The following is a 14873-nucleotide window of genomic DNA, read 5'->3' as shown; positions in this document are numbered from 1 at the left end:
CTCTCGCAGGAGTGTGGGCTGGGTCTCCCCCATCAGACAGGGACGGAGCTCCCCAAGGCCAGCCTTCATCTCCTCCTCTATGTTTAACTCGGGAATCATCTCTGCTGCCCAGCTTCAGCCTCTGTGGGTGTGTCCCAGCAGAGCCAACGCCTTTCTAGAAAGTGCCCCCACCTCATCCCGTCCTCCTCCCTCCTGGCCTTTGGCCGGGCCGGGATCCGGCCCCCCAGCCCTGGCTGTCTGGGCCGACACCTGTCAGGTGTGCTTTTTCAGGAATGGGGGAGGGCCGGGTGCCATGAAGCCAGTGCGGGTTGTCACCATTTGGTGGGTGCTACTGCTGGTGTCCAGGCTGGGGGCCACCAGGAGGGGATCCCCAGAAGAGGCCTCCTTCTACTATGGAACCTTCCCACTCGGTATGTCCATCCCTTTGTTGGTGTGTCCATCTGTCTGTCAGCTTGCTCACTTTGGCTGGCTTGCCAAGGAGTTTGGTATTTTAGCTTCCTGACAGGTAGAATGGGAAAAATAACTCCATATAATTGTTCTAAAATAAAAGAAGTTCCTAATAGATTTTTTAAAGTTACTATACAGATAGTAAATGTTAATCAGAGCTAAAATTGTGCAAAAAAAAGTTTTTAGCGTATTAGGTCTCCCCTCCTTCCCCCTGTCCTGCCCCGCAGGCTCCCACTTCCAGGTGGGCAGTGGGAGGGGCCCCAGAGCCCAGCTCGGGGTCTCTATTTGCAGGCTTCTCCTGGGGCGTGGGCAGTTCTGCCTTCCAGACAGAGGGTGCCTGGGACCAGGACGGGAAAGGGCCCAGCATCTGGGATGTCTTCACACACCGCGGGAAGGGAAAGGTGCTTGGGGATGAGACAGCAGACGTGGCCTGTAATGGCTACTACAAGGTCCAGGTGAGTGATGGGTATGTGTGTGTGCGTGTGTGTGAACACACACCTAGCTGAGAGGTGGGTAGTGATATATTGAGGGAGCCCAGGTGACAATGGCAACCCAGTGCTCTGCTAAACACCCTCTACCCCAATGCAGCCAAAGGGGACAGAGCCCGTGGGGACCGGGGACTGGCAGTGCGTGCAGGATGTGGTAAGGTGGATTCGGAGGAAAGGAAAACAGGGCCCTGCCAGAGCCAGTGCCTTAGTCTAAGTGATGGGTAGCTGAAAGGCTGATGCCATGGCTCCAGGGCCCACAGGCCACCGGGGCCTGAACCCCTGGTCCCCGCATGTGAATCAGCCCCTCTGGAGGGAGTGGGACCTGCTTACCCTCAGTCCTTCTGTTCGGCACCCACTTTCCTCTCTGGATTGACTTGAAGGATTCATCACCCAAGTTTGGTAGGAAGCTGCTGATGACTTCTCAGAGTCCCCATATCCTGCTGGCATTTGACTCTTTGCACATCCCCAGGAGAAGGCGGGGCAGGTGGTATCGCGCCTGTTGGATATCGTATCTGTCGTGTGGATGAGGAAACAGCTGCTTCCTCACCCAGTGGGAGTATGGATGGGGTGAGCGTTGGCATGGGGCCCCCAGCATGACCCTTCCTGCCCACCCCGGGGCCCCAGGTGACCCTGCCCTGCCTCCCTCCCACCCCCCATCTGCACAGGACGACATTGCTCTGCTGAGGGAGCTGCACGTGAGCCACTACCGATTCTCGCTGTCTTGGCCCCGACTCCTACCCACGGGCGTCCGAGGTGAGCGAGGGCAGCCCCTCCGGAGCACACGCAGGGCTCCTTTTGGCCATGTTGGCTTTGCGGGGACACCACGGAGTCCTGGGGAGGGAGACCATGAACGTGGCGTCTTCTGGCAGCAGCCCTCATGGGTTCTGCAGGTAGCTCGCCCCCAGGGGTAGTATACCACCCCTCTGAGACTGAGCGCTGGTGGGCTGAGGGGCCTTCAGGCCTTAGAAAAGCTGTGGGGCCCAGGAACACGGCACTTCAGAAGGTCAAGGCCAAGGTCCTTTCTTGTCAAGTCCCCTTTTATTTCACCTTCAGCTGACCAGGTGAACGAGAAGGGAATCAAATTCTACAGCGAGTTCATCGATGCCCTTCTGAGGAGCAACATCACCCCAGTCGTGACCTTGCACCACTGGGACCTCCCGCAGGTGAGGGCTGGTGCGGGCTGGGAGGCCCCGGGAGCTCAGCTCAGCAGGAGACAGCCTGATGTGGGGACCTGGGGTTGCCAAGGTTGGGGGCAAAGCTGGAGTCTGGACTGGAACAGGGGAGGAGTGAAGAAATCTCTCTGACTCCCCAGTGGCAGGGAGGCCATGCTGGTTTAAATGATGTTTGTAACAAGTGATAAATGTGGATTTTGATGTTTTGCAGACATTTGGCCTAAAAACAATCAAATCAAACTATGAAGAAAGAAACATCTTTTGAGTCAGATTTGATGACACGGCATAATTAAAAGTTGATTTAGCCATTTTTTTCTCAGTTTGAGCCCGCACCATATATTCTCATAAATGAGCACCACGCCCCCACATAATTTCCGTAAAGTCTCGACATGCCTAAGAACATCACTATTAGAAACCACTGTTTAAGCAACTTTTTCATTCACTCCACAAGGCCCCACGGAGATCAGAGCCTGGCCAGGAGAGGAGCCGTGTACGTAACTCTTTATGACACAGGGTGGCAGGAGGTCAGAGGATGAAGACACGGCTTCAGGGCGGTGTCGGGGAGAGCAGGGAGTCTGATCAGCGCCTTGAAGGCTGGGGCCTGAGGTGCGAGGATGGGGTGTTCTGGCTCGAGGGAAGCGAGGAGGCAGCGAGGGGCTGGGCAAGCGATTTGGTTAGAGCTTGGGGAGCCGGCAGGAGAGGACAGAGGTTGCGGGAGTAGCTTGGAGGGCCTCAGCTGCCGAGCCAAGGTGACACGGTTTGTTCTGTGGGAACGAGAGCCACCAGAGGCCTCTAAACTGTGGCTGGGGCCGTAGAGCAGGCTTCAGGGAGACAAGCAAGAAACCGCTTTCCAGCTTCTTCCTTGGACAACCACTTTCACCAACCTGGCCCTTGAGCACGCCCTCAAACCCCCCAGGGAGAGCTTGGTAGGTCATCCCAATGGAATGATGAATCTTGGAAAGCCCTCCGCCAAAGAAAGCAGACTCACTCTCATAAGAGAGGCTTCGGGAGGTTTCTGACATCTGCACACCCCCCTAAAATCCTTGTCACAGCTTCCGTGCCCCACGTTGTACCTTCCTTCCTCAGAACTTATACTCAAGCTTCTTTTCCCATGGTCGATCTCTTTCCCCTAGGCAAATTTCCCTACGTGTTCAATCTGTCCAGTCCTTTTAAGCACGAGGGCCTCACGCTTTCTCTGCTCCTCCCTCTTGCTTGTATAAGGAGTGTCACACAGCTCATCTCCACACTCACGTTGTTTCATGGCTCATCACTGCCACCGTCTTCAAGTCAGTGCCCAAGACCCTGCGTCTTTGCTCCCCTTTCCTCCAAACATCCTCTGTAGTTCTAATCGCCCATGTTTCTCCCACAAGTGTGGCCAATCGCCTCCAAAAGTCTTTTCTGGAGACGGACCGTTAGGGCATCTGCTTCTCTCTCTACTCCTCTGTTCCAGCCGCTCCAGGTCAAATATGGCGGGTGGCAGAATGTGAGCACGGCCGACTACTTCAGTGATTACGCCAACCTGTGCTTTGAGGTCTTTGGGGACCGGGTGAAGCACTGGGTCACTTTCAGTGATCCTCGGGTAAGCAGGGCCCTCTGCAGGCGGGAAAACCCACTGCCCGGACCAGACTGCACCCTGCCACTGCTCACAGTCCTGTGGTCCCCACTTGCCATCCCTGTAGACAATGGTGGAAAAAGGCTATGAGACAGGCTACCACGCGCCAGGCCTGAAGCTCCGCGGCACGGGCCTATACAGGGCGGCACACCACATCATTAAGGTGAGGGGGCTCTTCTGGGAGCGAAGGCTGGGTTCAAGGGGGAGGGATGAGCCCTAGTGTCAGCTCAGCCTGCCCCAGGGCTCCAAGCCTGAGCTCAGTCCTCCGCCACTCCACCTGAAAGCCAGCATATTCCACAGCACCTTCGCACCATTCACTTCCCCTCCACGAGGATTCATGAGGGAGTGTCCTGTCGTCCAGTGCCCCGCTGGACAATATAGTGGCTGCTCTCTAGAGCTTACAGTCTAAGAGCCAAGGGGATGGAGCACATGCACGGGAAAACCTTTCACCCACAGGTCTAAACTGTCTTGTGTGGAATGGTGACACGAGGAAAGGGGGATGACAGTGAACTAGGGACTAAAATCTTCAGTGAATGAGCAGAAGCAGCTGGAGGCTAGGGAAGGATGGCAGTAAGAGGGGTTAGGAGTGTTCATCTGATCTGGGACCTGGGGTTTTTGAAGGTGGAAGGAGAAATAGGAAGCAACAATGAAGAGCAAGGCAGACCCCACCCTAAGGTGTGAGGGGTGTGAGGAAAAACCGGCCTCTGCTTGAAAGAGCTGCCACAGAGGAGATCTTTAGGGGCAGCCAGGCTCAGTTAGGGCCCAAACGCGAAGGAGACAGCAAGAGGAGATGCCGAAGGTGACTCGCCATGGGTTACCCGAAAGGCTTGAGAGAAGGGAGGGAAGTAGGTCTCATTTGGGTCACGTATGAGGATACGAGTGACGATGACTGAGGAACAGTGAGGAGACATGACGGGATGGCCCCAGTGGACTCTCAGCGGAAGGTGGACCATGTGATCCAGCCGGAAGGCGAGGGGCCACTGGGTGACAGACCAGACCCTCAAATTCATGTTGGGGAGAGAACTTCCTCATTCTTCCCACATTTGGCTTAGATTTCTTAAACTGTGAATATGCAAAGGGCAGAGCTCTGAAGACATCAGCAGGCCACTGGGAGACAGCATGGAGAGGAGGCAGGTTGGCACGTTTGGGGTCCATTTCTCAACACTGTTCCAGGGCTTGGTATTTTCCTAACTTCCTGAGCCCCTGTGGGGAAAGTACTGCCTAGTTACCACAGAGGACAACCAGGAAGAAAGCAAGAAACTTGAGCAAAGATCTTAGAAACAAGAAATAACACAAGGTGGTGGTCTATGCGTTTATGCCAGATTTAGACCGCATTTCGTCTACGATATGAAGCAAGTGAGTGCGCTGGAGGTCAGAGGAAGGGACGGGCTGAGGGACTGGCTGACCAAGGCTGGACTCACGAGAATCCTAAGACTTCATCTGGATCTCTAGAGTCAGGAGGGAGAGAAAGGCCACCTTGGAGTGAAAGGGAGGAGAGAAGTGGGCGAGGCAGGCACCTCAGATGAATTCTTTCTTCTTTCAGGCCCACGCGCAAGCCTGGCACTCTTATAACAGCACGTGGCGCGGGAAGCAGCAAGGTGAGCCGTGCCTCCCGCATGCTGGGGACAGACGGCCCCCGGAGGAGCCGTGTCATCCCACCTGTCTCACCTCTTTCCTTTCTCTTCTTATAAGGTCTGGTGGGGATTTCATTAAACTGCGACTGGGGGGAGCCTGTGGACATTAGCAACCCCAAGGACGTAGAAGCTGCTGAGAGATACCTACAGTTCTGCCTGGGCTGGTTTGCCAACCCCATTTATGCGGGTGACTACCCTCAAGTCATGAAGGACCGTATCGGTGAGCCAAGCCATGTTTTAAGACTGCAGATACCACAGCAACAGTATTGAGCTCAAGTGACATGACCAAAAGGCAGGGGGATGGAAGAACACTTGGGCGAGGCACTCAAGGGATAACCCAGCCCCCAAGGAATTGAGAACTGGTTCTTTGAACTAGGGGAGGAAGGGGGGACGCCCAAACAAATTCCTAGACCTGGAAATTGAAAATTTCAGAACCCAGGAAAAAAATTTAGCAATTCTCTGGGCTGCTCTCTTTTGTGCTCTGCTGTCTTGTCTCCTCCCTGCTCCACTCCATTGTAACCGCAACAAAGTAGGAGAGAGAAGTCAAAGACCCAACCATGGGCCATGTCAGTTGTATTGCTGGTTGTTTCTATTGCTTGAGAAATACTCCCCAAGCTCTGGTTGCCAGTGTCAGAGAAGAGAATAAAGACAAGTAAAGATCACAAGGCTGTATCAGTATGGATGCTGTTAAGTGCCACGTAACAGAAAACTCCAACTAAAAGGGCTTGAAAAGTAGGGAATTTATCATCGCACCTGAGTCCGGAAAAGGGTGACCCAGGGCTGGTTAATCCAGCCCTTAGGGATGTCTTTGAGGAACCAGGCTCATTCCATCTTTCCACTCTGGCACCTTTAGCTAGTCCATCAACCGCTCCCTATGGCCACAAGATGGCTGCAGCAGCTCCAGGCATTACATCTTTACACATCAACACCCAGAGGCAGAAAAAAGGAAGTAGCTGTCATATCTGATTTTAAGAACAAGGAATATCTTCCCAGGAAACAGCCTCCACCTGCAGCTGACTTCCTTTTGTGACTTAAGGGACAGAACTGTCACATGCCCTGGGGTGCCCAAGACCCCCAGGACTAGGGTCTTAGAGGCTGGGGCCAGGATTCCCATAAAGGATATGGCCCCTTCAAAGAAGGCGAGGAAGAGCCAGGAAGAAGACAGGCGTGGGACTATTGGGTAGGCAACCAGCAGTGTCTGGCCATAGGAATCTAAACATACCTAAACATCCGTGTACTTAGAGGCATCAGCCTGCACCACCACCACCAAAGAGACAGACAAGGATGACAGTGAAATAGGTTACGGTCTCACACAACAGGCTATTTTGGGTGTTTGACTAAGAGAGACCTGTCAACAATTCAAACATTTCCCTTTCTAAAGCACCGTTATCAGACCGATCCGGAACAGCAGTGGCAAGGCCTGATTCCAAGTCCGCCACTAACCAGTGAGTGACTCTGGGCCTCCCCGCTTTGGGGGTCACTCTTATCATCTGAAAATGAAGGACCAGACAAAAGAATCTCTAAAAATCTCTTGGCAATAATCAGTTCCATGACGTGTCTATACACACACACTCAAAATCTTAAGAATGATTTCCTCAGGATGCACGAGGAAGAAGCCCTCGTGACGGGGACAGTGCCGTGTTCCTCCGGTGCATCCCATCGTTCACGTGGTGCGTCCCTCTCTCGGGAGCCTCGGAGGCCCCTGCGGGAGCCACGACAGGACTGCCCTGGAAAGCCAGATTGACGACTTGTCACAGAGCAGTTCTTGGGCTTCAGGCCCATCATCCCAGACCCGCCAGCTCCAACTTTGCAGTAATTCAAGGGGAAACTGGGCTGACATCTTCCTTTGCACAACGTGGAAAGAAGGATTCTCGGAGCTGTCAGGATTTTCTGTAACACTGAAAGCATTCTGCCTGAAATCTTGTTCACAAATTACTTCTAGGCATTTCCTAAGCACCCTTTAATTCGCAATAAATATTTGAACAAAAGTAATTCTAGACCAGTGCTGTCCAAGAGAACTTTATGTGAAAACAGAAATGTTCGATATCTGTGCTGGCCAATATGATAGCCTATAGTCTTGTGTCTCCTTAAATTTAAATTAAAATTTAAAAAAATTAAATATTCAATCATTCAGTCTGACTGAATTAAAGATGCAGTCACACTAGCCACATTCTAAGAACCACATGTGGCAAGTGGCTACTGTATGAGAACAGTGATAGCACTATGTGGTTTTTCTCATTACTAAATGTAACTGGAAGTAATAATATGCTAATATTTTAAAGGTATTTAGTGATACAAACTTTTCACTCATTGAATCTAAGCCAATAGCCTCTTTGGAGACGTTTTTATAGTTAGATTTCAGATCAACTCATAAAAACGTTATTTTTATTCATTTAAAACATTTTTTGCATAGATTATGCAAAAACATTTGCATGTTTCCAATTTTTTAAAGTACAAAGGGAGAGGGTCAAGCTTCCCCCCCTCCCCCTTCTCGCTGCTCCCACCCTCCCGGGGGGACGCACGCTTTCAGATGGATGATGCGCATGTGAGCAAAAACACTGCTGCTCGGTGTGCGTGTGTGCTTGTTGCTACAGGCTCGCTCTGGTGGCTGTACAGTGTTGTACTGATGGCTAGCCCGTCATCTATTTAACCAGTCTCTCCTGGTATTTAGGTTCCTTCTAATCGTTTGCTACTCACTCTACAATGAAGATCCTTGTACGTTCTTTTACACGTGTGAGTAACAAGTAGGACATGCAGATTTGGAAATGGTCAGTGAAGGACTATACTCGTACAATTTTGAAAGATAGGACAAAACTGCCCAACGCAGAGGTTGTATCAGCTTACACTACAACAACAAAGCTCGAACGGGACCGGATGTCCCTGTCCCCCGCACCATCACTGGTCTTCCAGTTCCCTTCCCAGAGGCAACCAAAATTACCTTTTAGATATAAGGGATAATGTAGGAATCCAACTCTATTACTTTTTTTCCAGATGGCTTCACAGTTGTCCACATTACCACTCACTGCATAATCTGTGAAAATATTGCTTTTAAGCAATATAAACTTTTAAATTTTTAGATAGTATTCAAATGTCAAAATTCCAGTTTGAAAGGCTGTGACATTTTCCATACAAACGAATCCCAAAGCCCTGGATTTGCACAACAACCTATATGCTAACACGCCAGTATCATCATGGCACACGACAACAAAATGATTGTGAGCAAGTGAGACTGCTGAGCTCTCCTCTCCTCTCTCCACAGGAAGAAAGAGTGCAGAGCAAGGCCTGGACACGTCCAGGTTACCGGCGTTCTCGCTCCAGGAAAAGCGCTATGTTAAAGGCACCTCTGATTTCTTGGGACTAGGTCATTTTACGACTCGGTACATTACAGAGAGGAACTACCCCTCCCGCCAGGGGCCCAGCTACCAGAACGATCGCGACTTAGTCGAACTAGTTGACCCAAACTGGCCGGACCTGGGGTCTCAATGGCTGTATTCTGTGCCATGGGGATTCAGGAGGCTCCTCAACTTTGCTCAGGTGATTGTCACACAAGCCATTTAAAGGACATTTTTGACCCGAATTCCTGCTCTTACAGCTTACGCTCAAGTGCCTACATTTTAGAGTTAATAAAACAAAATAAACCCAGTTACTCATACTTCAGAGGCTACTAGATATAAGCTTTACAGGCTAATGCCTACTACGAATAACCATGTCAACGTACGTAACTGCAGCTAAAATACTTATCCCACATTTGGTTATTTTGCCAAGTTATTTTGTTGAGTTATTATTTCTCATTTGAAATGGAATATGTGGGAAAGAACAAGGCCTGAAGTACATTTTCCCTACAATGATGCTGATTCAGTGAGAAATATATTCTTTCCTATGAACTTGCCCCCTGCTACTTTCATCTCTAAACAAACGTGTGAACTGGCAGCTGTTAAACGCTACATATGCTCATTAGAACAGGGCAGGCTGGAATATGCGCTCCGAGGTGTGCCTCAGACCCAGAGACCCACCTGTGGGTTGGAATTTTTAAGATATTCATTACTATGACTCCCTTTCAGACTCAATATGGCGATCCTCCCATATATGTGACAGAAAACGGAGCGTCTCAAAAGTCACACTGCACTCAGTTATGTGACGAGTGGAGAATTCACTACCTCAAAGGATACACAAATGAAATGCTAAAAGGTGAGATTCAAACCAAGACATATTTTTCTATTTAACTTGGACAAAATTTGATAACACACGATTGACTAAAACTTATCTCATAAATGAAAACATTTAAGATGATCTTCACCAATATTATTTTCCCAAGGAAATGAAAGATTAAAAATGGAACGAAATGTCTTTGCAGCTATAAAAGATGGCGTTAATATAAAAGGGTACACCGCCTGGTCTTTGTTGGATAAGTTTGAATGGGAGAAAGGATACTCAGATAGATACGGATTCTACTATGTCGAATTTAACAACAGAAACAAGCCGCGCTACCCAAAGGCTTCAGCTCAATATTACACGAAGATCATCACTGCCAATGGCTTTCCCAACCCGAGAGAGGTAGGACTCACGATGGATGCTCCTTCTGGATTTTAGAAGAGCTGGGCAGCAGGGGCGCAGAGTCTGGCAGGCATCTCTCCTCTCTCCTCCGCTAGAGGACAGGCACGCTGGAGGATGGGCCTTCCTCTTCCCCTCGCTCGCACCACTTCTTTGCTTATTTGCTTAGAATGGGGTAAACACGCCTTTAAATTCAACCCTAACTCACAGAGCATCGAGGGCAGACTGGGGTTGTGCAGGAGTCCTGTTTGCTTCAGGTTATCACGGGCACCAGAGACTGTTAATTAAGTGTTATTCTAAATGTTGTGTCAATGCAAATACTGTCTAGTCTTCAACACATATGAAGCCAGTTAAGTAAACCAAGTCAACCACATGTGTAATGATCATAATCATTTTCACTTTTCCCATCAAATGGCAGAGCCATACAAATGCACTAGTTCCAAAATGACATTCAAAATAAACTTAATAATCCTTTAAAATACACCAAACATTTTCAATACCCTACAAATTTTTCTACCAGCTCTCTATTGCTGCTATCTACGGCAGGGAAAAGAAATCATAATTTAGAATGTCTTAATAAAGATAACTTGAGAAGATAAATCTCACTTGTTTATGGGGCCAGCCCTGTGGCCAAGTGGTTAAAGTTCCACACACTCCACGTCAGCAGCCTAGGTTTGCGGGTTTGGATCCCAGGAGCGGACCTACACCACTTGTCAGCCATGCTGTGGAGGCCTCCCACATACAAAAATGGAGGAAGACTGGCACAGACGTTAGCTCAGGGCAAATCTTCCTTACACACACAAAAAATAAATCTCACTTGTTTACCAACATCCTTTTGGGGGAGCAGTGGGACTATAAACGGAAATAGTGACTGACAGCTCTCCGGCATTGACTGGTTTTGCATCACCAGAAAAGCACTAGATTGTAAGCCCCTCAAGAATAAAGATTCTGTTTTTTGACTCCCTCACAATGATACACATAAGTTTTCAGTAAATATTAACTAATTTAAACTACACACTTAAAAAAATTTTTTATCCCACGTTATTCCAAAAATGATTTCAAACAACAAAAAATTTGTCTAAGACGAGATTACTTACCAAGTGGGTCTTTATTAGGTGGAAAGTTGGCGCCTCAAAGCCTTGGAAACTTGCTCTATCAACAACCAGGTGTTGGCTGCAGGTGAGTGTATTTTGATTCTTCCCTTTGATAATTAAACCGCATATTTATACACAGGACATTACCAAAATCTCAAAATCTGCATCTACCTGAAGTCAATCTTCCAAAACCGCACAATTAAAAATAATTTTTCTTCACTTTGAAGCAAGGTCAAATTTCTATTTTTTAGCATTTTAAATAATATTTTAAAAATCTACCACAAGAGAGAAATATTTTATCCATTATAGTTTTCTTTCTGAATCACACTGTAAACTTATAAATCTATTTTTGTTACAGTGAGCTTTATGGAAGGAGGGGAAAATCCAACTATTATAGCAAACGTAATGAAGAAAAGTTAAAGAACTCACCAGATATTATATTCACTTATTCAGCAAGTAATGATTAAGCACTCACTATTAGCTGGGGGCGTTTTAAGCCCTGGAGATACGGCAACAGACAGAACGTGGCATCATTTCTTATGTGTGGGATTAAACGGCTCAGCGATGTAGAATAACCAAGATGTAACTACACACACATCAAGAAATGCCAACACACGTCATCTGTTTCTTTGAGTTTTGTCTTTCTCTCTCTATAAGGGCAATCAGAGAAACACACTCCCTGTTTTAACAAACTCATCTTTAATGTGGTATCAGAGATGGAAAGTGCTAGACCAAATCCTACCAATTCAGTTATTTTTATAGGCCAATATATCCCTGTGGCCCCCCCATTTAAATAACCAGGTAATATTAAGAATGTATATTCTGGGGCTGGCCCCGTGGTCGAGTGGTTAAGTTCACGTGCTCTGCTCCAGCAGCCCAGGGTTTCGCCGGTTCAGATCCTGGGAGTGGACATGGCGCCGCTCATCAGGCCGTGCTGAGGCGGCGTCCCACATGCCACAACCAGAAGGACCCACAACTAAAATATACAACTATGTACCGGGGGGCTTTGGGGAGAAAAAGGAAAAATGAAATCTTTAAAAAAAAAAGAATGTATATTCCATTAAACTCAAATAAACTTTTATTCTATCATGTAGAAACACAACATAGAATTTACTGTTGAGCCTATTAACCCCATGAGCGCAGGCCCTGTGCCTTGTTTATCTTGGTAACCAGGTGCCAGGCACAAAACCTAAAAGTGGGTATTACATAAATGTCCACCACCATATTAGTGGACATGAAATATGCTTATCATTTAACTCTTTAAGATTATTGCTTAACCATGCAAGAATTACCATATAAAATTTCAATATAGAAATTCCTATATCTCTTAAGATACACAATAACATCTTCGAAAGGTTAGAAATGTTTCCCAAGGACTTTTCTTTCACAATCCCCCCGATGAAAATTATAGAAACAGTGGGGTATGGCTGCTAATATTCTCAGATTAATTTACGGTAAGCACAAGTATTAGTGTACATTTAGACTTTATTCCACTACCTATGGAAGACCCAAATTTAGGCATTCTTTATCTGTATTTTCTGAAATATTTTACAAAGCCCTCACATAATTTTTTATAAACATTTAATTCACCAGGTTCTCTTCTATAGTAAATGAGAATAATTAGAAAGTTTGATGATGCCATTTTCCAAGTTTCTCCAATACAGTTAAAGCTTTGGGGATGAAGCTATATTGGCTAAAATGATCATTCTCCTTTGTGGTGCTGCCCTCTCTCCCGTTTCAGAGCCGCTGCTAAGTCACATGCAGATGGTGACGGAGATCCTGGTGCCCACGGTCTGCACCCTGTGTGTGCTGATCGCCGCGGTTCTCCTAATGCTCCTCCTGCGGGGCCAGAGCTGAGACACGGGCACCCACTTGGTAGCTTCGCCTTTCATACAGAATCTGCAGGACCTTCCTCCTTTTTCTGCTTCAAAGGTTTATATACATTTCCGTTTTCAGGTTCTGTAATAATTACCTTGTTTTTGTTCTTTTTTTTTTTTTGGCTTGTGCTGGGATTTAAGAATTAGAAAATAAAAATAAGCATAAATGAAATAAAAACCACAGTAAGCTCACCCCTCTCCAACTCAATGTCAATATTTTCCTGTACATTATGCACCTCTTTTCATTTTGCAAAAAGGGATCACAGTACACGAACTGTTTTGTGATTTGATTTTTTCATTTTTAAATCTGTCCAGAAATATTATTTTAATGTAGAAATGGTTGCCATCTCAGCACTGTCCTACACATGATGGGTAGTCAACCATCTTTAGATAACAAACCTTCAGGCTGTAAATCCTATCAGACAACCAGGGAAAAGCATTAGGCAGGTACCAGAAAGTGAGCGCACACACTTTTCTAAGATAAACTTCTTACACTAAATTCAATTCACTTCACTCAATGAAATAGCTCAAAGAAATATTATATAATTTATACATCTTTTCTCTAATTAGATATTTTGTTTTATAAAATAAGGTTCATTTTATTTTTATGCTAAAATTAATCTCCATTTGAGAGCAAAATACAGCTTAAGAAGAAATAATGTCAGGTATTTTACTCATTATCTGATTTTATGTAATGTTTCTGAAACAGAAGAAGAGTAAGATAGTAGAAAACGCTATTCCATTAATTCTTTTGGTTAATACTATCTCAAACTAAACATTTTTAAAAAGGTATTTATATCTGCACAACTGGGCTGGGATAAAATTGTTTTTAACAAAATTACTTCCCATGTTAAATCGATATGCCTGTTGAGGGCTTTTCTCTTCCATCAGTGTTTTTGAAACCAAACTCTCTTTCTACTATATACCCAGATTTAAAGTGCACTCAAAAAAATTACCATTCAAAGAAATGTTTTTTCATTTCTCCAGTTTTAGGATTAAACTGACCTACTGAGTTGACTACAGAAAGCAGAAAGAAAATGAAAGACTTGCACTGCTCAATAACATCTGGTAGGCCTTTTATTGATTACAGATAAAGAAGCCATATTTCTAATGCACTAAGTCGGCACTTGTGTTATAGAAAGAACTAAAACGTAAGGTACTTGACACACTACAAAGTATTCAGGGAGAACAAAGAGCAAACTTGCCACCTTACAGGGGATGCTGTCAGCACCCCTCACTTGAAATGCACCTGGCTGCAGGTGACCATGTTAGGAAAGGACATCCTTTCTTCCAGGCTGCCGTTCAACGTTAACTCAGAAAAATCTGTAACCACAAAGACAGCGCGATCAGAACTGCTTACCATCCTGCCAGCTCTTCTGCCATGTATGCTGCTGAATTTCACCATAATCAAGGGGTAGTCTGAGTGACACGCCTTTCACTTTAAGAGAGTTAGTTAGATGAAAACCAGCAAGGACAATTCTTCTAAATAGTAAACCCTCTTGATGCATTGAAAGCATGATTAAACAAACTAAAATATAAAGCAGGTTTTTTTTTTTAAATTACGTATTTTTAATTTGGGGACCTACTGCTTTATTTTTTTGTGCCTCATCCACTATGATTAAATACTGTCTTTTTTCCTATCTTAATACATATTTCAGAAAACCTTTTCCACTTAGGATTTGTAGTCTGAAGACTAGACACATGTTCACATTTTCTTCCTGAGGACTACTATATTTCAAAAAATAAACAGTACAATAGACATCTAGACGAGATTACAGCCACTTCCCTGTGAGTCATCGTTTCGGTTTCCACATTCTTACCGTTATCAGCATTCATCTGCTGAGTACCCAAGAGGTGAGGAGCACTGCTGGACACTGTTTTTCTCCCCCATTAACTCTAAACCATTATTCTCTCTTCCTATGGCTGCTAAAAGTACACTTCTCTCTCAAGTCTTCCTGCTTTTGATGTCAACTGTTTTACTCAAGAGTATCATACCAT

At 46.3% G+C, this 14873-nt stretch overlaps 2 protein-coding genes across 5 annotated transcripts in view; one reads left to right on the top strand and one right to left on the bottom strand.

Moving 5' to 3' along the window:
- The first annotated feature begins 292 nt into the window (after positions 1–292).
- On the top strand, positions 293–13003 carry LCTL (lactase like). Its single transcript, XM_046654154.1, has 13 exons — positions 293–410; positions 739–902; positions 1601–1688; positions 1989–2098; positions 3558–3686; positions 3787–3882; positions 5263–5317; positions 5412–5573; positions 8613–8887; positions 9415–9541; positions 9708–9907; positions 11020–11083; positions 12740–13003. Exons 1-13 carry the CDS (start codon positions 293–295, stop codon positions 12853–12855), a joined length of 1704 nt encoding a protein of 567 aa, XP_046510110.1. The 3' UTR covers positions 12856–13003.
- Positions 13004–14080: 1077 nt separating this feature from the next.
- The window catches only part of ZWILCH (zwilch kinetochore protein), a 35872-nt gene continuing 35079 nt past the window's right edge, over positions 14081–14873 (bottom strand). For 3 of the 4 annotated variants that reach the window (XM_046654149.1, XM_046654150.1, XM_046654152.1), the window contains exon 18: positions 14081–14198. In XM_046654149.1, coding sequence (XP_046510105.1) covers positions 14110–14198 — 89 coding nt within the window. In that variant the 3' untranslated portion in view covers positions 14081–14109. The remainder of the gene's footprint in view (positions 14199–14873) is intronic. The other variant, XM_046654151.1, reaches the window with a different exon arrangement.

This window comes from Equus quagga, chromosome 2 (genome assembly GCF_021613505.1).
Source record: "Equus quagga isolate Etosha38 chromosome 2, UCLA_HA_Equagga_1.0, whole genome shotgun sequence".
Taxonomy (NCBI): domain Eukaryota; kingdom Metazoa; phylum Chordata; class Mammalia; order Perissodactyla; family Equidae; genus Equus; species Equus quagga.
The sequence above is the reverse complement of the archived record's forward strand: the minus strand, read 5'-3'. Positions and strand labels throughout refer to the sequence as shown.

Excerpts from the sequence above, each read along its gene's own strand:
- LCTL (XM_046654154.1), top strand. The coding sequence starts at position 293 with ATGAAGCCAGTGCGGGTTGTCACCATTTGGTGGGTGCTACTGCTGGTG. Across the intron at positions 903-1,600 it reads ATGGCTACTACAAGGTCCAG|GACGACATTGCTCTGCTGAG; the intron begins GTGAGTGATGGG and ends CCATCTGCACAG. Across the intron at positions 9,542-9,707 it reads CACAAATGAAATGCTAAAAG|CTATAAAAGATGGCGTTAAT; the intron begins GTGAGATTCAAA and ends ATGTCTTTGCAG.